Raw genomic sequence first — 23,017 nt, 5'->3', positions numbered from 1 at the left:
TCCAAGTTTCTGACGTCAGCGTTGAAGACAAAAGGCAGCCAGATCTGGGGCTTGGTGCGCTTTGCTGTCTGCCAGTACTTGGCAGTGCTAGGAGCACCCGCGTAAATGTGGAGGGCTGGGTAGTTCATTTATTGTCGTTTTTATTCTAGCAGTCATTATTTGATCATTATAAGCTAAGCCTGTGCTGAGCGTTGTCCTGGTACTTTCTCCTTCCGCCCTCCCACGATAGATGAGAGTTAGGGATGACCGCCAGGCAGCAGTCAAGGCTGAGGGGTGTAAGCTTTCGGGGCTGCACATGTGAGAACTGTGTGTGAGCTGCAGGGCTGCATTTCAGACCCAGGACTGCCTGTGCTCGCAACCAGCGAGCCCCTCGTCTTATCCCAGAAGTCCCCGCTTGTTTGCACTCCAAAGGGTCCTAGAGCAACATGTGCACGCTTATATGATTCATCCAGGAGAAGTCAGAGAGTGTTAAAGAGAATCTAAACTCCCCACTTTGGCGGTGACCTCCTGCTCTGAAATGCCTCATCTCCCATCTTCCACTGCAGACAGCCTTCCAGGAGCTGCTGCAGGAACCTTGAACCAAATGTGTGCTTTTATCGTCAGAGAACGTCTGCCTGAAACCCCTGCCTCCTTTCTGTTCTGGTCCCCTGAGACTGACAGCCTTAGACTCCAAGACAGGAACCCCGGGGGCCTCTCACCTCTCTGCTCTGAGCCCGGACTCACCCCCAGTCATCAGCCTCCTGCTCCGTTCTCTCCTGGGACACACGCAGTCCCTCCTGCCACCGTATCTGGGCCTCTTCCCATCTCTCCGAAGCCCTCACTATGTCCAGTGCAGGGAGGAGTTCCGTGTCCTCCCCTCCTGCCCCGCTCATTTCTCTGCTGATTCCACGTCTCAGTGCACATTCTCAGTGGTCTGGGCTGCCCTCACCAAAAGGAGCTTTGCAGTGCGGGTGGCAGCAGGCAGCCCAGGACCCCTGGATGCTGGCTGTGGACGCGGGACAGCAGGACTCGAGTCTTGTTCCGCTCCGTAATTGGCCTTAACAGAAGACTGACAGCTACACAGCTATGGATCACTTAAATGTGGAGATCTTCTACTAGAAGTATAATTTTTTTCTAATGGGACCTAATACTTGATTAATTAAGACTACCAGCTGGGGACTTCCCTGGTGGTGCGGTGGTTAAGAATCCGCCTGCTAATGCATGGGACACGGGTTCGAGCCCTGGTCCAGGAAGATCCCACATGCCGCGGAGCAACTAAGCCCCGTGCGCCACAACTACTGAGCCTGCGCTTAGAGCCCGCGAGCCACAACTACTGAAGCCGCGCCTAGAGCCTGTGCTCCGTAACAAGAGAAGCCACCGCAATGAGAAGCCTGCAAACTGCAACGAAGAGTAGCCCCTGTTCGCCGCAACTAGAGAAAGCCCGGGCGTACCAACAAAGACCCATCGCAGCCAAAAATTAATTAATTAATTAATTAAAATTTTAAAAAAAATACCAGCTGCCTGTAAAGTTTAACCTTGAAAGCACTGCTACTTAGAGTGTTTTCTCTAAGAGTGATTTTGTGGCATTTGGGGAATCTGCGTTTTATAACACCTTAATTAATTTCCTTTTGTTCCTTTTATCACCTCAGATGGTGATGTATTTTTTTGAACTTGCCGGTATTTCAGATTCCACCTGGAATCAGGGAGAAGGGAGGTTCTCATTCTGTGTTCTTTCAGCTCCTTAAAACAAGCACCAGAAACAAAATGTCTGCATTCAGTGTTTACAGGTAATTATGTCAGTGATGCATAATACGGAATCAAATCCAGTTGTGCTTTCCATGGCTTTTTTGGCAGTCCTATTAGTGGCTAGAGTGGAAGATTTGGTCTTGGCAGAAAAATAACAGCTGTGACTCAGAGCTCCAAAGGGACAGGTGATTGACCAGAAGATGCTATTTCAAAATGAGCTGGTTTCTCTCAGGCCTGCCCTGTGCAGGTGTTGCAGTCAGCAGCCTCGTGTGTGGCTCGGCTGGGCTGCCGGCTGTGGCACGTTACCGATCGTTCCTCCCTCTCCGTCTCCCTCCCTCTCCCCTTCCCATCCTTCTTCCCTTCCTACCCTTGGATTGTTTGCAGGTTGCATCAAGAATATAGAAGGAAGACAAAGAAAAACACAAATAATCAAACCATAAAACTAATTTAATTGTGGTAGATAAGTTTCAAATTTGACTTTAAACTTCCTGAAGCCAAAGATGAATGAGGAACAGAATCAGCTATGTAATTCTCACTTTCGGGAGGAAGGCAGTATATCAATTCTTAGGAAAAAGTTCAGTGTTTCTTAGTACTTAATTCTAAAGCATTTGTACGTGGGACTTCATATAGGGAGCACTGCGAGAGAGTGGGGACCAAAATTCTTGGTCATCTTTTTGTCGTAGAGGCAGAAAGGATTCCATGTGGCTGCCCTTCAGGAAGTGGAGGACTGTCATACAGGACCGGCCCCCCCCCCCCCCCCCCCCGCGTCTCCTCATGTCATGAGCTAGGGTTCAGGATGAAGCCTACCATGTCACATGCTGTAGGCAAAGATTGGGCTTTACTGGGGCAGGGGAGGACTCTCACCAGACCAGGGGCAGCCGGGAGAGAAGTGAAGGCACAAGCTCCCCTGTCTGCCCACATCCTCAGGGTGGCCTTTCAGGAGCGCCAGACCTGCAGGATGAGCCCGTGACCCAGTGGAGGAGCCGCCTCCCCACTGGCTCTTTGCCCTGTTACAGCTCAAACACGCGCTTGGCCCCAGGCTGACTTTGAGTCTGGGAATGTCAGCTGCTCAGCACCCGGTGACCTTGGGCTGTGAGATGTTTCAGCTTCCCCTGCCAGGACAAGGGTTCTCCAGGCTACGGGAAGTGGAGCTGGGGCGCAGTTTCCTCCCCTCCCCGCCAGAGTCAGCTTCCAGAGGCCTCTGAGACCGTAGCACTCATCGCCGCCCCCGCCACCCCCCTAGAACTTCAGGTCATGCCGGGTGAAAATAATTCCAAGAGAGACTGTGATGATATGGTTCAATTATGTGGGTGACTGGAGGTCACTGACCCATGGAGAGAATTTGGGGATACCTAAAGAGATAATAACTGCATGGCCTTCAAACGGTGTCCTGGAAACATTACTTTACTCAGGTTACCATATAGGAGTTGTTAACAGTTTGAAGTTGTACTTTCTCCAGGGGTCTTTGTTTCTCTCTGAGAATAAGTCTATCTGTTCTAAAAACATGATGAGTAGTTGCCACAGTTGATATCCTAAAAGAGGCTGCCTGGCAAAATGAAGAGCCAGGCTGCACAGGTTTGAGTCCATGTTCTGCCCTTTCCTAGCGTTTACTTGATTTCTCTTCCTCTCAGTTTACCTATCTGTAAAATGGGGATGTAACAGTGCCTACCTCATAGGGTTGTTTGGAGGAATAAATGAGTTCACGTTTCTAAAGCTTTAAATAAGTGTTCTGTGTGGTAGCTATTGCTGCTGCTGTTAAAACTAGGAGCTTCGCCTAGATGGAGACAGGGTCTTCGACACACAGAGAAGGACTTAAACAGGGATGCCTCCAGGAAAACCAGAATTCCCTCAGCAACGTTTTCATACCCGCGTAGGTGCTGGACTCATTGCCTAAAGCTCTGCAGTGTGGAGCTCTGTGAGATGAGTGCCCTTGAAAGTGTTCAAGGCAAGTGTACCGCCCACAGCTGTGGGAAGACCCTAGCCCTGCTCCCGCGGAGGACCTGGTTCAGAGCTTCGTGGAAGTCTGGTGACAGGCAACACAGATGAACTAAAAAGTTTCCACAGTAGTTAAAGACAACAAATTATAGAATAATGTTGTTTTACAAAACAGTTGAAATTAGAAAAATCCCTACCAGGGATAAATTTTATGGAATAGTTAATATAAAGACATTTTTTCCAATATATTCTGGATCCAGCCAGAACCAACTATCTTTTGAGAGCACTGCTGACTCTTGAGTGTATCATCAGTGTGATGAAGAAGCTCGTGTCTCTGGTTCGTTCAGGGCTTCAGCTGTAGATTGGAGTAAATAACGTGGGGTGAAGAAAGAGCCCAGGTACAGAGCTATTTTACATACTTCAGAATCGCTGCTCAGTCAGGAGATGTTGCTGCCATCTTTCCTCTTGAGATTCAGCCTCTACAGCTTGGCCTTTAATTAACTCTTATCCATCAGAGCCCAAAGCCAAGGAAGAGTCAATACAAGTTTCAAATTATTTTTGCCAGCCTTTGACAAGGGGGTAGGTGGTTGGTAACGGGATAGATTTTCCTGCAGGCTCCTGTAAAATGCAGGTGTACCCCAGAGATATTACAGGTTCGGTTCCAGACAACTGCCATAAAGCAACTCTCACAGTAAAGCCAGTCACACAAATTGTTTGGTTTCCCAGTGCATATAAAAGTTATGTTTATACTATAGTTTATTAAGTATGTAGTAGCATTATGTCTAAAAAAATTGTACCTATCTTAATTAAAAATACTTTATTGCTAAAAAATGCTAACCATCATCTAACAACACAGGGTTGCCACAAACCTTCAGTTTGTTAAAAAAAACACCAAATCTGTGAAGCACAGTAAAATGAGGGAGGCCTTTCGTGGATGGTGACGCCCAGACACACTGTGTCAGAAGGGAGGAGGGATGGTCAGTGAGGTAATAATTTCGTATATGCAAGGACGTAATTGCCCTTTGAAAAGTTGTATAGAAAATGGTTGAATTTACCCACATTAGACTATAGCCCAAGGAAGGATTTTATATAAAATCTGAAAATTTTGACCAAACCTATTAGTTATAGCTGCTTGACAGCTTCAACTAAGTGCTTTGATTTTAGCCTGTTCATCAGATGAGCTCTAAGAGGGGATTTTGCTGAGTCACCTTGAAGTAAAGTCAGACCCAAAGGCAGTGAGCTGGGGGTCAAGGAAGGAGCTGAAGGGCAGGTCCACCTGCCAGAGTGTGTGGGTGTGTGTGTGTGTGTCTCTGGGCTAAACAGGGGGTTAAGAAATGGTTAGGAATTAGCCAGTGTAGGAAGACTGCTGTTATTCATTCTTCTACTGCATATTATGCTATTACGCTACTGTGCAGTTATATTCTACTAATATGCTATTATGATTCTTCTACCAAGTCACCTCTTTCTGTATCGAATAGCATTAAATAACTTCTGCGTTTCCCTCTTTTAGACCACTGCTCTTCCAGACAAGTGAACACGTGGCCAGTAGCCCTGCACTGGGGGACATTATTCCATTCAGCATCATTATTCAGTTTTTGTTCACAAGAGCACCCCCTGAGCTGAGATCCCCCTTCCAGGTAAGGAAGTGAAGAATGTGCCGCTGCCGCCCCTTCCCCCAACTGAAGGTGCCCGGCCTTCTCCTACCTTACTAATCACGGATTCCTGTCTTGGCAGCAAATGCCTAAGGAAGGAAGAAAGATTCCCACTGCCCAGCCCCTACTTTCTCAGCAGTGTAAAAATTGCCTGCTGCATCTAGAATTAGCCCTTTAAATAATAGTGACACAAGTAATTTATGTTCATAAAGGAGGCCCCATTTACTTTTCTGACCCACCTTCAATTGGCAAACCCAAAAGGCTCTTTGGGAGTCAGGAAGGTGCACCGAGGGCTGTGCCGCCTGCCTTTGGGCAGGTGTTTGACCCCGGGAATCCCTGCGATCCTCCTGAACCTGCACGTGCTGTCGCAGGACGGGATTCACCCTCTCTCCTCTGATCGTGTTTCCACCCTGCAGAGAGCCGAGTGGTCCCACGCACGCTTCTCCCAGTGGCTGGATGACCATCCCTCGGAAAAGGACAGGCTCCTCCTCATCAGGTAGGGCCGTGCGCTGCAGGAGCAGCCGCGCGCCCAGGGCCCGGGGGATGCGGGGAGGAGGAAGGAGAGGGCCCGGGCGGGCATGTCCACGTTGTGCTCCCCGGGGCAGGCCCCCACCTGCTGGAGTGCCGCCAGGGCGGGCGCGTTGCTGGGGGGCATGTCAGGTTTTGCTTTCCGTGTCCTTCACATCCCCTCTTGTGCTGTCCCGTGCCTGATGCAGCCCTAAGAACCATGCACTTCTGTTTTGAGAACCAACCTCAACGATGAACGACTCCTTGCCTTGGCTCCATTTTCTGCTTCATTTCCACGTGGGGCAGTTACTGAAGTCATGGAACACAGATGGGAGTAAACGTGATACTGTTATTAGTAGAAAACAAGGACACCCAGCAGCCTAGTGCCTCTCAGGTGTATTTAAGCACGTGTGCGCACACGTGCAGACACACCCACCCCCACCCCACCCCCCCGCGTACACCCCTGCCATGCCCAGGGTGGGATGCTCGCACTGTCACATACGGCTTACTAAGCATCTCTCTTCCATCAGCACTCGCCTTTGAAATTTCCCTCACCAAAACCTCCAGAGACCTCTTAGCCACCAAATGCAGATGTTTCTGTTCTCACTTTATCACTCTGCGGCTTTAGCTAGAAGTGACCACCACTTCCTTCTTGACACTGCTCATCAACTGACCGATTCCACTTATTTTTATTGATACTCACCATGTGCCAGGCCCTGAGGACACAAAGCAAAGCAAGACAGGCCCTGCCTTCTTGGATCTTCCATGACACCTCAGTCATCTGTTTCTGTTCTCACCTCCGTGGCCATATTTTCCCTCAGTCTCGTTTGCTGAACTGTCTTCTTCTGTCCACTCCTTAAAGGCCATCATTTCCCACAGTGTGTTCCTGGCTCTTTTCCCTTCACGTTCGATCTGTGCTTTGGTTCCCAGGTGAGCTCACCCAGACCCGTGACTCTAGTGACCTCTTCTGTCCTGTGGCTTCGGGTCTGTGGTTCATCTTGGTTGCCCAGGGCCTCAGGCCAGCAAACTTGCTGTCACATGTCATCACTCAAAGTCCCACAGAAATCTCAACCCCAAAATGCTGAGAGTAAATCATCTTTCCTTTCAAACGTGCTCATTCTCTTAGACTCACTGTCTTTTTCTTTTTTGTTGTAAACTTTTTATTTTATATTGGAGTATAGCCTGTTAACAATGTTGTGATAGTTTCAGGTGCATAGCAAAGGGACTCAGCCATACATATACATGTATCCATTCTCCCCCAAACTCCCCTCCCATCCAGGCTGCCACATAACATTGAGCAGAGTTCCCTGTGCTATACAGTAGGTCCTTGTTGGTTATCCATTTTGAATATAGCAGTGTGTACATGTCGATCCCAAACTCCCTAACTATTCCTTCCCCCCATCCTTCCCCTGCCAGCCCTGTAACCATAAGTTCATTCTCTAAGTCTGTGAGTCTGCTTCTGTTTTGTAAATAAGTTCATTTGTATCATTTTTTTTTTTAGAGTCTGCATATAAGGGATATCATACGATATTTCTCTTTCTCTGTCTGATTTACTTCACTCAGTATGACAATCTCTGGGTCCATCCATGTTGCTGTAAATTGCATTATTTCATTCTTTTTAATGGCTGAGTAATATTCCATTGTATATATGCACCACATCTTCTTTATCCATTCCTCTGTCGATGTAGACTCCCTGTCTTGGTTGGGGTGTCCCTGTCACCTATATCCAGCCAAGCTAGAAAACCTTGAAGCCATCATTCAACTCCTCTGTCACCCTCATTCTCCAAAGCCAGGCAGTTGTACCTCTTAAATCACTTTGGAAGCCATTCTCAGCTCTTCCAGGGGACCGTAATGCTCTTAGCCTGGGGACCAGGGCACCAAACCAGCCTTCGCTTGAGCCTAAGAGCAGGGGATGAGTTGGGTTCTCCAGAGCCAGCCTGGGGCTCGTGTGCTGAAGTGGTTCTCCGCTGTGTTTGCACCCAAGAGTCATTTACAGAGCTTTGAAAAATCCAGGTGTCAAGGCCACACCCTGACTGCCTCGGAATCTCCAGGGCTGGGAGCCAGCATCCGGGTTTCTTAAAGCGGCCGGGGCGGCTCCGCAGCACAGCCGGGGCCGAGGCTAGTCGCCCAGGGCGAGCCACCCCCCTCCACGCCCCCTGCCGCCGAGAAAGGAGGCCGTGGGGGTCGTGGAGGAGACCTCAGCCCGCCAGATCCGGGAGCGGCGCCCAGGGGAGCGCCCGGCCCTGCCAGTGGATAAAGAGGAGGGTGGCCCGCGCCCCTGCTCTTCTTCCGTGCTGGCCGCTTGTCCTCTCAGCTCTGAGTATCTGAGCGAGGAGCGGGGCGGGACGCGCGGTGAAGCTGTCACCGTCAGTGCGGCGTCTGGTTAAACTGCCCTCAGAAGAGGCCCCAGGTGTGGACGGGGGACTCTGCCGGGGCCGGTGTGGGGCTTTGCGGTGCCCTCCCCGAGTCCCGTCAGCTCGCTCAGCTGCAGCCCACTGGCTAGTGCCAGAGCGCGCAGGGCTCAGTTGATGGGACAGGGTGCGTCTTCGTCCCCTTAACGAGTTGGACGGAGCTCATCTACGACAGTTGTCCTGCTGTGGGCACATCACAAATCTGCTTCCTTTTGCTTCTTTTTAAAAATGTCTCCCGAGTGATTTCATCAGCAATGCTGTTGCTGAGCCTATATTTAGCAACCGAAAACCATGCTCAGAAATGCTGTCAAGCTTTTTGAATAAGGCCTGCCCATCACGCCACACATGGCTGATACCAGAGCCTTCGGTGCTGAGCAGGGCATGGAGCCCTCCTCGGGGGACTGCAAAACACCGTGCCCCTGCTCCAGCCCAGGCTGCTGGCAAAGCAGGAAGCTTTGCGCTAGAGAACGTTCTTTCTTACCTGTTACTGCAAAACTGATTTCCTCCCTGCATACTGAAGCACCACTGGATGAATTTCTTGCCCCTGTAGATAAACCCAGGGTGAGTATTGCCCTTTAAATGTCAGTAAATTTGTTTTAGCTTTGGGGGCAAACCTTGTTGTAGACTCATCTCCTCCCGGCGCAGTGTGTTAAGTTGTCAGAAGTAGGGCAGATCGAGGGTATAGCAGCCACTGCTGCGGAACAAATGGCAAGCAATGACCTCTCTTCTGCCTTCCTTTCTGCTTCCTTTTGACACCAGACATTTCTCTAGAGCTTGAATGGATCCTAGTCAAGTTAATTTTAAAAGTGGAGTGATCAGTGACTCCTGGGGCCGAGTGGGGTAAGTGGGGAAGATGGTACCTCCCGGCCCCTGCCAGGCAGGCATGTGCGCCCTTGGGGGCGGGGCGGCAGCCTGGGGAGCTCCTGGGGGTCTGCAGGTATTGAATACGTTCTCGGCAAAGATGAAGACTCAGGTTGTGATGGAAAGATTTCTCAAGTTCTGCAGAAGAGGTAGGATTGGCCGCATACGCACCAACTCTTGATATTGGCAGTGGGACAGCAACTCTTCTGACTGTGGCCGCTTCTCCTTTGTTTTTCCTGAGTCTCAGTAGGGGAACACCTTTATGGTGTCAAAACTGTTTACAGACTTTATTTGCTTATTGGTACTTTTCATCTATACAATCGTCAGACAGTTCTCAGTGCCCCGTGCATCCTTGGACCCCTTGCCCTCCTCTGGGCGTCCAGGGCCCACAGGCTGGGAACCATTCCCTCAGCTCCTCCACTTCTGCGGAACCACGGGATCCCTGTTGTTGGAGGGTGAAGTTTGGTCTCATAGGAGCTGGTGTTCCTATGGCGCGAGATCCCTTCCAGTTCTGGGAACTGGGTGCCTGAGGTGAGACCCAGGGGAGGATGGAGTCAGGGGAAGGCCTGCAAAGGCACATGGTAGTTTTTTAAGTCATTTAGGTATCTCAGTACTAAGCACACTGATGGGTCCTGCCTGACAAAAATCAATTTTGTGTGTTCCGTAAAATCCTCCACTTGGTTAGTTCATATCACATTGGGCAGTGTTGCCATGTTACCACAAACCCTCCCTCTACTAATTGCACAATTCCTATACTAATTTATTTTTTCAATAAGGGTAACTTTAATAATCTTCCTATTTTGGATGCAAACCAGAGTTGAGACTCTTACATAATGCTTGGCCCGACTTCCAAGAAGCTGATGTTTTGCTCAAGCAAATGAAGTAATGTAATAATTGCTTGAGAATCTTGCTCTGATTTTATGTGGGAGGGCAGCTTTAATCTTTTTTCTCTCCGTAGTTCTGATGGTGTTTTTGATGAAGACCAAAAACACTAACCAAACTCATTTCTGAACTTTCTTCCACATATTGTCTAGTTTTAGGTAATATCTTATCCTTTTGAAAGCAGATGAAACTGCTAAGTGGATTTTTGTCCATTGATTAGATAAAAATGACTCTAACCCATTCATTGCAGAATAATTACAGTTTCTGTGAATTTCAGTGCATTAATTTCTTAGACTGATACATCACCATTGTCTTGAAGACAGTTGGAGCCTTTGGGGGTTTCTCTGCTGTGTGTGAATCTGCAGGGACTACACGTTGGGAGTGGGGCGTTTGCCCAGGATGCCATAGCAACTTGAATAGCATTACTAAAAGAAACAAGTTTTTTCACAGAGAAACAGCTTCATCTAAGGCTCAGCCCTGACACGAATAAGGCATCTCACAGGACATTGTTCTTTAAGGGCATTAAATTCCATTTTGCTTGCCTGTACTTTTGAGGATCCCTGCACTCATGCTTCTCTTTTATTTACTTTCTTCATTGCTTTTGTCTTTTTCATTACAGTTTTCTGTCTTCCTGTATCTAATTCACTTTTTTTAATTCATTCACCCTGCATTTGGCAAGCACTTAGGTCCTGGGGCTACATAAACGCAGAAAACAGCCCCAAGCCTCAAAGTTGTTACATATTAAGAGGGAAACTAACCAACACACAGATCCTTACATGGCAATGTGGTCATGCATGGTAGAAGTGTAAACAACTTGGTCCTTACATGGAGAATCTGAGGCCATCAGAAGCGCGGTGGGGAAAACCGTATTTGAGTGCTTCATAGGTTCATAGATGTACTTGGAAGAGAGCCAGGTTCTTCACAGTACGATCCTTTAACTCTCATAACTAAATCATGCAGGTGTTCTTCCCACTTTGCGGATGAGCAAATAGGCTCAAAATGTAGCCCAGATCACACAGCTAGGTCGGGGCGGGGGTGGGGGGGGGCGGTGGGCAGAGCCTGAGGTACCAGCGGTGCTTCTGAACTAAGAGCCTGCCAGGCCCCTGCAGAGCTGGTTTCTAGTTTGATTACTTTAGCGTGAGTAGTAAAGTATTACTTCACTTGAAGCCAGCCTTCAGGGATCCGTCCCCAAATGCTGGGGTCCGGCTAAGCCACGCTACTGGTGCAGAAGCCCCAGACCTGTCCACAACTTTATGTGACTCCACAGTGGTTTCAGCTCTGTGCTGCCTAGAGTTAGGAAAGGCTTTATCAAAAACAAGGCATTTGGGCTGGTCCTATGTTAAAGCTCTACAAGGAAGAAATCGGGGAGGGGCGTTCCAAAGATAAGGACGGTTAACGAGGAAGCTTTGTCTCACTAACAATGAGACAAACCAGTGTGGTTGAAGGGAAACAAGCCCTTTCTGGAGCCCGACCTTGTTAGGCAGAGACGTCTTTCTTTCAGAGTGGTATTTGCACAAGCATCCAGGTCTTTCAGGGTTGGGCTGAGAGTCACCAGTGAGCTGGATGGAGCTGCTCTGCCTGTGTCGGTAACGCAAACAACGGAAACTAATGATTTGAGGGTCTTTTTAGGGCACAGCAAATGGTCTGGAACCCAGCAGTCGCACAGCGCTGGGGGAGGTTGTTGATGAAGCTGGTGTTCGGTGGGGTTGTGAGCGGAGACGTTGTCCCGATGGCGAGAGGGCACGGCAGCTCACGGACCTCAGGCGGCCGTCTCTGGCTGTAGTGTGGCAGGTCCTTTAGTGCAGGGCTGACGGCACCAGGGTGACCACCACCTACGAGGCTACAGCAGCAATTAGGGCACAAGATGGCAGGGTTCAGACTGAAGCTAAGGGGAGAGGAGGGACCGGATGTGGTAACGTGTGGGGTAAGTTAAAAGGACTTGAGAACTGGTTAGGTGTAGGACTAAAAGAATTTTAGATACAGACCTTGGGGAGATGATGGTGTCCTTTGCTGAAATAGGGGAAGGGGCAGAACGCTACCCTTCGCTTGGGTTTTTTTACCCTAGGTTTGTTTTTTCCTTTTTTTGATATTTTTTAGAGCAGGTTTAGGTTCACAGCAGATTTGAGAAGGCACAGATTTTTCCCTATGTCCCCTGCCCCCATTGCACAGCCGCCCCCATTATCAACACCCCCTCCTCCACAGTGGCCCATTTGTTACAGCTGGGGAACCCACACAGACATCACGGTCACCCAGCGTCCATAGCTTACACTAGGGCTCACTCTCAGTGTTGTACATTCCATGGCTTTAGACGGCCCTAGGTTTTTGACAGGTGAGTTTGAGGGAGACCTGGAAGGAATCAGATAAAGATGTCCAGAACACAGAGATCGGGAGGGAGGTCAGGGCTGGAAATAAGAGATTGGAGATTCAGTTGTGTATGAAACCATGACAGTGGATAGCAGGGTTGAAGGGTGCTGTGGTGTGAGCCCTGAGCTGGACACGCTCCTGGCAAGTATATCCCCTGTAGTTAAATGAAAATAGTGACCAAACCTGACAGAGGATTAATATTTTCAGTGTTTGGGAGCAAACAGTTAAGAATTACATATTAGATGGGACTTGAGACAGTATGTGAGCTGAGTTATGGTATTAACTTACATCTTTATGGAAATGCTCTACTCTCAGGAGTGTGAAACTTAATGATTATGACAAAAAATTGTTTTACTTGGAACTTAAATAGACCAATATTGAAAAATATGCATAAACGAACAAGCACAGGGCTGGACTTGACCTGTGGGGTGGTTTGCTGACCCCCGGGTCTAATTCATGAGAACATCATAATCATACCCTTGGCTAAATTCAGACTGCCTTCTTATCGCCTAATAGGCCAACAATTGGAGCCTAAAAACAATTTATCCTACTTGTGATAACAGGAATACAAAGCCCTACCAGTGTCAGTGTGTGCTGAGCGAGGGCCCCGCCTCCGGCAGTGCCGTGCCGGCTCCACAGTGCAGGGCGCCCCCTTGTGAGCTCTGTGCGTCGACACAGGCTGCACTTGGCTCCGCAGACGTCTCTTCAGTAGGAGAGACAACGAAAGGGAAACTGGGAATCTTAGCCGCCAGAGAGCCTCCGATCGGGTGATGAGACCACGAAGTGCGATGCAGGCTGAAAACCGTGCACAGCTCTGCACCTTAACCACAGGAACACCACCACCAAGTGTCTGAGGGCTGGTCGACTGGGCACAGCAGTTCCAGAAATGGACTGCTTTTAGGTGTTGGCGGCATCCTCCAAGCTCTTTTATTTCATTTGTATCATCTTCTGATCCTTGTTTTCTTTTGGTTTTCAGGGGCGCCCTGGAAGCTTACGTTCAATCAGTTAAAAGCAGAGAAGGCAAAGAATTTGCACCAGTTTATCCCATAATGGTCCAACTGCTTCAAAAAGCTATGTCTGCTCCTCAGTAATAATGTGAAGTATATCTTAATCTCCATTTTGTACTAACCCATCCAAGGTTTGCAGTTAAACTAACACATACTCTAAAGGACAGCTACCATCTACTATTTTAAGAATGTAATTGAATTTTTTGTATTTCCTGTTGATCTTTCCTGTTTACCTCTGAAGCCCTTCTACCTTAAGTAGCATAAAATGTCAAAACTGATTCATCATCACCACCTTCTGTGTGGACCTGATTTTTTCCAGAAACATACCGAACTCTTGTCTCTCCTCTCAGGCTTTTCTGTGAGGCTATCTAAAACTTCTTTCCCATCACAGAGTCCCCACTGCTTCTTAAGGGATTCGACCAACTTATAGTAAGTACACTGCTTCTCCCCAGCTGGCATCCTTCCTCACTGGATAAGTAGGTAGCCCAGTGGTTTCCATATTTGGCTGCATATTAGACTCACTGGTAGAAGCTTTAAAAAACCCTGATGCCCAATTTGTACCCCTTATTGACACGTATGGGGGTAGGAGCCAGGCATTAGTATTTAAAAAAAAATCCTGAAGTGTTTTCAACGTGCAACAAAGTTTGGGAACCACTGGCATATCCCAAAGCTAAGATGTAGGGCTAAATGCTGTTTAACTGTGTCTTACTGTATCTTTAATAAAGATAGAGCAAGGCTGTCTTTACAGTCTTGTGTGTCATTTTATTAAAAACAGACTTTCGGGGCTGTTCAGCTTTGTAACAGAGATGCCAAGTTAAAAATAACGTTTACTCTACAAGGTTTAGTAGGTAATCTAGGTCCTCAGTTTTCTATTGCCCTTGCCCTGTCATTAACATTTTATTTTAAATTTAATGTTTAAAATCCCATAAGCCACTTCTAAAGTATTTTCCATCTCCTGAACCTGTTTTTCTGATGACTCATTCATAAAGTTCAGTCAGGATCAATCAGCAGAAGTCAGAGATAAACAATTTTTTTTCATTTTATTTGAAATAATATACAAGAATATAGTGTGCAAAATTTAGGGGCAACATCATGAAGAAGTGTAATGAACTGAAATTCAGTTTTACAGCTGTGATTCCTAACCAGAAACACCACTTGGTGAGTAACATGAAAAGCCATGATTGTAGCTCAGAGCATAAGCAGCTGTATTGCCAACGTGTTTGCTCTCACTGTAGACAGCTGGAGGAAAGTAAAGTGCACGTGTTGCACTGCGTAAGTGCAAAGTCTGCCCCCACCATAGAGATACGATGACAAATACGATATTAAGATATGTGGCTGAGGAGATACAGGACACAAAGTTAAAAATACAATGGTGTCAACCGTTAACAGCACCATTACAGTGACTATACCCCAATGCTACTCACTAACTTTACCTTGGCCTGGGCTGTCGCCATCGAGCAAGGGGTGGGTGCTGCCACCTGGCGCGTCCACTCAGCATGCTCCGGGAGCCGCGGCAGGTGGCTCTCAGGCTGTGACACTGACACCATCCACCTGCCCCCCGTTCCGGCAACCTCTTGGCACTGGCCAGACTAGGAGCCCCCGTGTTTGGCACAGATGCTGAGCCATATGGTGGTTGCTCAAGGAAAGGCCAACTCCCGGCTTCTGCTTCACTCCATTATGTATACAATACAGATTAATAAGCAGTAAGGAGCCAATGTATAAACAGCAGTTACATATTTTTAAATTCCCCCTTTGTACAATTTAAAATAAAACATGTATACACTTCTCCTCTCTTTCTACTGTACTTTAGCACCACAGGATATCAATTTTCAAGCCTATATTACCTGATAGACATATATGAAGTTTGGAAGAAAATAAGGCAATTTGGTTTACAATGTTGATAGTTTTAGCTTACTTAATGCTCTAATGGAGAAAGCAAATCCTCACTCATATTATTAAATCATTTCAAGACTCAAGACTCAATGCTATCAGTATCTTACGGTCACACGGATTCGGGACAAATGGTGAGACCTTGATCTTCTTAAGTCTTTCCATCAACAGTCAATGTTTATGCAAATACAGACTTAAGAACATAAGCATCTTGGTTTAATGTTGTTGTGAGCCCTGTGGAGATAAAATTAATAACTCAGTGAATGTTTACAAATCAATACATAGTAGTTCTACAAATGAAAGCTAAGATGGATAATATAATGTTAATAACCATACTATTAAAAACAGATCGCTTTCTCAAAGGTGGTGATTTTTTAAAGTCTGATAATACCTGATGGTCCAAGCATCCAGAAAATTTATGAAAATGCTGAGACAAGAGAGATCGACTAGGATGAGCAGCCATGAAAGGGGATCCAGGCAAAGTCCTACCACATGGAATCCTAAAGAACTTCAAAAATCTAGTTCAGTCACCCTCATACTGGAATCTGACTGCCGACTGCTTCTTTATAAGAAATTCTTATGCGGATGAGAACCGCATGTTACTATACAGAAATAGACAAATACAGAGAATGAATTAGAACGTCCTTGGCCAGCCGTCCTGCTGCGAAGTACTGATGCTGTCCCTTTGTCTTTAAATGATATTTCAAATTGAGCTCATTCTGTTCTATCAATCAGTCATGTGACGTTTTCTTGTAATTAATCGAAAACACTTACTTAAAAGATGCTAGTCTAGTAATGGAAAAGTTTTAAGAATCAGGTCTATCCAATACAGCATTATTATGGTGCAAACTTGTTTACTAGCCTTCCCGGGCCTTTCTATTTCTTCTCCTTGCTGAGATATTTAACCTAGAAATTCTGTGCAAATGTCACAAGTCCCCATGAAGGCTGGTTATTTACCCCCACCTCCACAGCCCATCACCAATTAAGAAAAGAAAGGCTGTTGAGACATACCACCCCAAATTAGAAAATTCTTCTGTGGTAGTAATGAGTTAATGACCCCCATCTTTCAACCCAACCAGAAATACTCATTCCAGATACTTCCAGTTCAGCATCTGTAGCAAACATTCCTACTTTCCATGCTAAAAGAGTAAATGGCACTAATGACGAAAGGCAACCTGCCTTATACGATGGTGTGCAAACATTAGGTTCTGAAAGATAAGAAGGCTGAGAAACAGCATCAACGCCCTTTTAAAGCTTCTAACAACTGCTCCAATACGCTAGTACAATTTTGGAGTTAAGTCAAGATCACTTTAAGCAACTACTTGTTGAAACATACTGAATTGGTTCTTTTCCTTTTCCAACAGTCAGGATTTAAACGTTTTTGTTCTTCAGCCAAAGCCTTTGCTTCTAATGTATACATTCTCCTCTCTTCATTCTTCATTTTCTTCCACCTGTCACCAAGGATCACACTTATGGCTCTGTAAAAGAAACATTTACACAGTGTTGAAAGCAAGAATTTTTCAGAAAACTCATGTCAAGTGCTGCTACTTTAGGAAGAAATAGAAAGTTGAAAGACAAAAATCTCGTCCAACATAGAGAAGGGGAAAGGTCAAGACTACTGTACTCATTTCCAGTAAAAATCTGAAGTCATATGGTCCATTCATCATAATCTTGGCAATTAAAGCGTCCTGGAATAGGGCCAATATCTAAAATGGCTAAAAACTGGATATTTTACACAGCTTAGATTTGAAGAAAAAAGTTAAATATTTCAAAGAAGTGGTTTGTTTGAATTACCATTGGGTACATCGGTCTTCCAAAGATGTTTAAGATTATTAAGGCAGACAATGTTTAGTATCAGCAGCATAAAGTATTCACCTTGTATTGAAAGGTATTCTTACTTTGTTTGTGCCCATAACCCATCAAATAGTCACGATAAGCCTTTTTTCGTTCATGCAGCCGCAGTGAGCATGTGGTGGCGCTAACTGTGCACACTTACCACTCATCTCTCCAAAGACAACACCAAAAAAACCTCAGGCAACATTTACACTTATTAAGAAAACTGGATAAACTCAAAGGGGAGAAAGTCAAACTGGTAAGACCCATCATGATAGAAATTTGAAGCTGTTTCCTATTTATTAATTTGCTCCCAAACCTACTAAAATGGTCTCATCCAGAACAGGCAGACACAAACTGTTTCCCTTTTGTGAAGAGCTTCACCCTTAACCCTGAATTTCATGACACTCATACGAAACAGGTGGTCTGGAATGACTGCATGAAGTACATACAGAAGATTTCACAATGGCTGACATGGAAGCTAGAACACAGGCATCTGAGCTTTAGAAGAACAGTCACCACAGAAGCTCTACTCCTTAAAAAGAAGTTTAAAATGTAGTAAATGTATATATTTTTTAATCCAGTAAGTCGATGCAATTCAACATTGCACTGCATCTTCTTTTATTAAAATAAAAACCAGTTTTTATAGTCTCCGAGTTAAAGGTACCATATAATGGTTGACACATTTACTAGTGAAATTGATTAAAAAGTATTCACATTTGTATCAACTTGCAAGTCAGAGATGCACTTGGTATAAGAAGCTTCTCTTTTTAAAATGGAAGTATTTGGGGTGGGCAAAATGGGTGAAGATGGTCAACAGGTACAAACTTCCAGTTATAAGTGATGGAGCTGTAATGTACAGCAGGGTGAGTACAGTGAATAATACTGTGTGGTATATTTGAAAATTGCTAAGAAAGTAGATCTTAAACGTTCCTATCACAGGAAAAAAAATTCCTAACTATGTATAGTGATGGATATTAATTAGACTAGTTGTGATCATTTCTTAATATATACAAATAGCAAATCATTATGTTGTGCACCTGAAACTAATATAATGTCATATGTCAATTATATCTCTCATATATATATATATATATATATATATATATATATATATATAAAATTAAGATCACGAGTCATTAAAACCGGAATTCAAAGCTGAATTATTTTATGTGCATAATCATTTGACTTTTCTCAGAATATCAAGGGTTAAGGGACCTAGGAAGAAGGGAGAAGATAATTTTAATTCGTGGAGAACTTGGTTGGTTTGAGAGGAAGTGGGCCGTAGAGGCTTCTAAGAGGTGAGGTATGGGACAAGCAAACAGTAGGAAGGACTAGCACTGTTAATTTTTATCCCTGGGCTCTACTGAGGACACCTCTTAGTCTTCTGACAAATCTGGCAGTCATTACAAACTGCCAATGCCTGCACATCCCATAGTATGACACAGGTGTAAAATAAGTACATCCTTGAGATCTGACACAAGAAGGTGCTAGTCTTTTCTATAAAGATGGAACAGTTGTTAGAACTGTGTCCTCTAACAGGCAAGTGACATTTAATATTTTAGAAGGCAGATCCTTACCTCTTAGCTAACCTAATTATCTGTCTAGGTATTATAAAACAGTTACACATGACCCTAAAAATTCCACTTAAAACATTTTACTTTAAAATCAACCTGGAAAACAGAATTCAATAATGAAAGCTATTGAAGAATAACTTAACTATCCCAGTTCCTATGAACTGCACAGAAGTGTTACTGGATTATTATAGTCAGAATTATCACTATTTTTACCTGTTATCTTTCCCTGGATACATCTGAGTATATTCAACTCTGTATTTTTTGGCAAAAAGCATGAAGGCATTCATTGGTCTTTTGCACTTGTTAGGAGAAGTGGCACTCACAGTCCCTGAGCTGTGGGTTTTGACAGCTTTAGCGTACAAGGAATTGGAAGAGAGCTGTGAGGATCCCGGGGAGCCACAGTTTTTACTGAATCCAGATCTTTCAAAGTCTTGACCTCCAGGTCCTCCACAAGACAAAGATGCACGACGCTGACGAGCCATACTACTTAACACATAGACTGCAGAAGAATCCATAGGCGTGAAGTCATAGCTGTAAATAAATATATAAATTCATTAACAGGATTTTAATTCAGTATAGTTATCTGATTTGTGAAAACAGGATTAAAAAAAAAATAAGACCCTTAAGATCTGATTGGAAATTTCAATGTATTTTACCTTAAATAATGTTACCAACACTACTTTAGCAACTTCACCATTGATAGTTGCTTGTAAGATGAAAGCTTATGTATGCATTTACTAAATTTATTTTTTTTATTCTCAAGAGAATACAAAATGTTTTTATAAACGACTTCCAAGCCTCCCCACCCCAAAGGAATCTGTTACAATCCACATACTTTATTCATAGCAAACATCTTCTTCAGATCCCATACAACTCACTTATTCCTACTTTAGATTCATTTTTGACAAATGTGATAATCTAATTTGTTGACCTCTAGAAGCCTGAAACTACAAAATTAAAACAGAGTAGCAAGCATATACCAGGCCTAAGGACTAACTACCACAGAAGACAAGATGTTGGGTAAGGACAGACAGAAGTGGTTAAATGCAGCTAAAGGAACTTAAAATGCACAGGAGCCTGGGTCATTCGTTTACAATGACATGTAAATACAGTCATACATGCATTAGTCTCCCCTAAAGGCTATCCATATATTATAACAGCCTAATAACTTAAAACCCCACATTGATCAGGAAAGGCCACATTTTGTTAGGTATGTTCAGTTTATATAGGTATATAAGCTCTCCACATCATCTCATTTTCTCAACAAGCTTGCGTGGCGATTATCATTATCCTCTCTTTATATGAAGAAACAGGCTAAAAAAGATAACGTATTGTTCACCCAAGGCCTCACAGCTACTAGCTCTCAACCCAGGTCTGTTTGTCCAGCTCCAAAGCCCCAGGTTTCATCACGAGTACCATGGTACTCTGCACTGCTGTTGGCAAACCTCAAGGTGAATCATCATCAGATTAACTGAAAACATCATCTGAAAATTAGAAATAACGTAGACCACAGCCTAAAAGTATACCTGTCAAGAGAATTCTCTTGTTCCAACTCTGTTAACTTCTACTGCTTACACTGGTAATCTCAGCAGAAAATCTTTCACTTCAACCCCAACTCCTCTTTCTCTCCCTGAAACAGAGATTCTGGCAGTCCATCAACAGGTTGATAATAGCTACAGGAATAGTATCCGCCTACAGGTGAAGCAATGTGCGATTATGGATGATTCTGACATATGGAGAGCTACGTGAGTGAGGTGCACGCCATTCACTGCACACAGTAAAAATGACTTTTACCAATTATCAACCACACAACATCTGCTTTTTTAAAGGTATTACATGAAATAAATGTACTTACGAGTATGACTCCAAAATCATCCAATAAATGCTTAGCAATCAGTATTATGCCAGAGAAATAATTTTTGCTATCTGAAGCCCCTCTCATATGTAATTTAGAAAAATAGCAAACTTATGCATTTGTAAATGAACCTGACACAAAATTATTAATTTCTACTGCAGGAAAATAATAATTTGAAATACCGAAAGATTTAAAAATAGGGTAAGCTAATTGACTACTGAAATTTGAAAACTCCACCATCTAGTGGTACAAATATAACCGTCATCCATTTCCATTATGGATACAATTTAAAGTAGCCTGAAATAGTCAATCACAGAATTCAGATTTTGACAGGACTACAGCATTATATTACATAAAATATCTTTTTAAAAAAGCTTGATTTTTTGCTATACTGAGCATTCGCTCTCTTTGCTATCTGTTCCTAAAATGTGCCTTATTTCACCTCACTTCTTTTCTACATGCCATTCCTCGAGCTTAGGATGCCCCTTCCCACCGTCACTGTCTATTACTCTTAAAGAAAAACTACAATAGTATAGTGTCTATTAACCGAATCAGAAATATTAACTCACTTAACCCTCCCTTCAATATGATCCACATTTTACAGCTTTTTTCTTTTTTCTGAAGACCCGTGGAAAAATTAACTTACCCCAGTTTCCGCAGCAGAGCTATCGCAGAGCCCGGCTGCGAATCCAGGCGGTCCGCTGCAGAGCCCTGTTGCTGACCAGGCTACACTGCCTCCCAACCAGCACCTCCACCCGGTACCCACGGCCTCATCCATCCCCTGCTCTAGACTGCAAGCAAAGAGGCAGGCCTATGTCTTAACTGATCTTCAATCCCCAATGTCGGCACATACTAGGCTCTCAAAATGAATGACGACTGACCGAGAGAGTAAAATAAATCATTCTGGAGAACATAATAATATAAAATTTTAATTGGGCTCAAAGCCCGTCTCTGCCACTTACTAATGGTATGACCTTGGGCAGGTAACCCTCTAGCCTCAGCTTACTTAGCTCTAAAATGAAGATAATACATGCTATGCAGTGTTGCCCAGCTGGAAGAACAGACTATAAAACACTTAAGGCAGAGGTGAGCACACAGCAGGTACTCAACTGGGGTATCAATTATTACTGTAGAAGCAGTCTAAATTGGTAAAGTGACTGTCCTAAACCTGTGTGATGCCTAGAAGATTGGCCTCAATACCCAATGTCTCAAATGGGCTTCTTCAACTCAAGCTCTCACTTGGAAGCTTCCTTTCTACAATAGAGCCACCTATTGTGTTTAAGAGCTCATCAGGTTATTGCTGACTTCTTCTGGTCCTCAGCAAGCTAACATCTACTCCAGTGCCCTTCCTAGACCAGCATGACCCAAGAGCACCTACTGTGTGCCAGCTGGATACTATAATTTCTAGTCCTCACAACAAGGAGTAGAGTTAGGCAGGTGTTATCACCTCCATTTTACAGTTAAAACACTGAGGCTTGCATTTGCAGCAACATGGATGGGCCCAGAGATTATCGTACTAAGGCGAAGTAAGTCAAAGAGAAAGACAACCATATGATCTAAAATACGACAGAGAATTCCCTGATGGTCCACTGGTTAGGACTCCATGATTTCACTACCAAGGGCCTGAGTTCAATCCCTGGTCGGGGAACTAAGATCCTGCAAGCCACGCGGTGCAGCCAAAAATAAAAATAAAAATAAAAAATAATACTAAAGTAAGATAAAATACGACACAAGTGAACATATCTATGAAACAGACTCAAAGACAGAGAACAGACCTGTGGCTGCCAAGGAGGAGGAAGAGTGGGGGAGGGAGGGATTGGCAGTTTGGGATTAGCAGATGCAAACTACTGATATTATATACAGGATGGATAAACAACAAGGTCCTACTGTATAGCACAGGGAACTATATTCAATATCCTGGGATAAACCATAATGGAAAAGAATATGGAAAAGAATATATATATGTATAATAAAATTTTTAAAATAACAAGGAAATAGGATATCTCTAATATCACTAAAGTTCTACATTTGCCACCCCCAGAAGTAACCATTCTCCTGAACTATTAATCATTCCCTTAATTTCCCAACAATTTTATTATAAAATTCATTCATAAATACGATAAAAACTGTAGTGACATTAATTATGTTAAAATAGCTATTATATTAACATATAATGTTTCATTGTGCAGAAACGAGTTAACATTGCAGGCTTGCTGTCCTTTCAAAGGGTTACTTACAGGCTGGCCCTTGACTAGCATCTGGAACTTGGATTTCGGGAGGGTTCCCATCATACCCACAACTGATAAGAGTGGCTCACTGTTCCTAAACTGTATGTACAAAAACTACGGTTTACCCTAAACACCTGCTTTCCTTTTGGAAGCTTTTGGTGTATGCCAGGCAGAGGCAGCCTATGCAACCAGCTGCCAATAAAATCCCTGGTGCTGCATGTCTAGTAAGCTTCCCGGTAGATAACGATTCATACGTGTTGTCGTAACTCACTGCTGAGGGAAATAAGCTT

The 23,017-nt window shown here is 44.5% G+C and overlaps 2 protein-coding genes across 4 annotated transcripts in view; one reads left to right on the top strand and one right to left on the bottom strand.

Annotated features, from left to right (window-relative positions):
- Positions 1-13,635, top strand: part of COG5 (component of oligomeric golgi complex 5) — a 285,164-nt gene extending 271,529 nt beyond the window's left edge. The window contains exons 20-22 of the mRNA XM_007180888.3: positions 5,171-5,297; positions 5,729-5,808; positions 13,314-13,635. Coding sequence (XP_007180950.1) covers positions 5,171-5,297; positions 5,729-5,808; positions 13,314-13,428 — 322 coding nt within the window. The 3' untranslated portion in view covers positions 13,429-13,635. The remainder of the gene's footprint in view (positions 1-5,170; positions 5,298-5,728; positions 5,809-13,313) is intronic.
- Positions 13,636-14,358: 723 nt separating this feature from the next.
- HBP1 (HMG-box transcription factor 1) overlaps positions 14,359-23,017 on the bottom strand; it is a 30,696-nt gene continuing 22,037 nt past the window's right edge. For all 3 annotated transcript variants that reach the window (XM_007180885.3, XM_007180886.3, XM_057549904.1), the window contains exons 9-11: positions 18,858-19,175; positions 16,571-16,712; positions 14,359-15,468 (exon numbers count right to left, since the gene is read on the bottom strand). In XM_007180885.3, the coding sequence (XP_007180947.1) occupies positions 15,451-15,468; positions 16,571-16,712; positions 18,858-19,175 (478 nt within the window). In that variant the 3' untranslated portion in view covers positions 14,359-15,450. The remainder of the gene's footprint in view (positions 15,469-16,570; positions 16,713-18,857; positions 19,176-23,017) is intronic.

The sequence above is a fragment of the Balaenoptera acutorostrata genome, chromosome 7, assembly GCF_949987535.1.
Source record: "Balaenoptera acutorostrata chromosome 7, mBalAcu1.1, whole genome shotgun sequence".
In the NCBI taxonomy this organism is placed as follows: domain Eukaryota; kingdom Metazoa; phylum Chordata; class Mammalia; order Artiodactyla; family Balaenopteridae; genus Balaenoptera; species Balaenoptera acutorostrata.
Note: the sequence above shows the minus strand (reverse complement) of the source record. Positions and strands in the feature narration are given on the sequence as shown.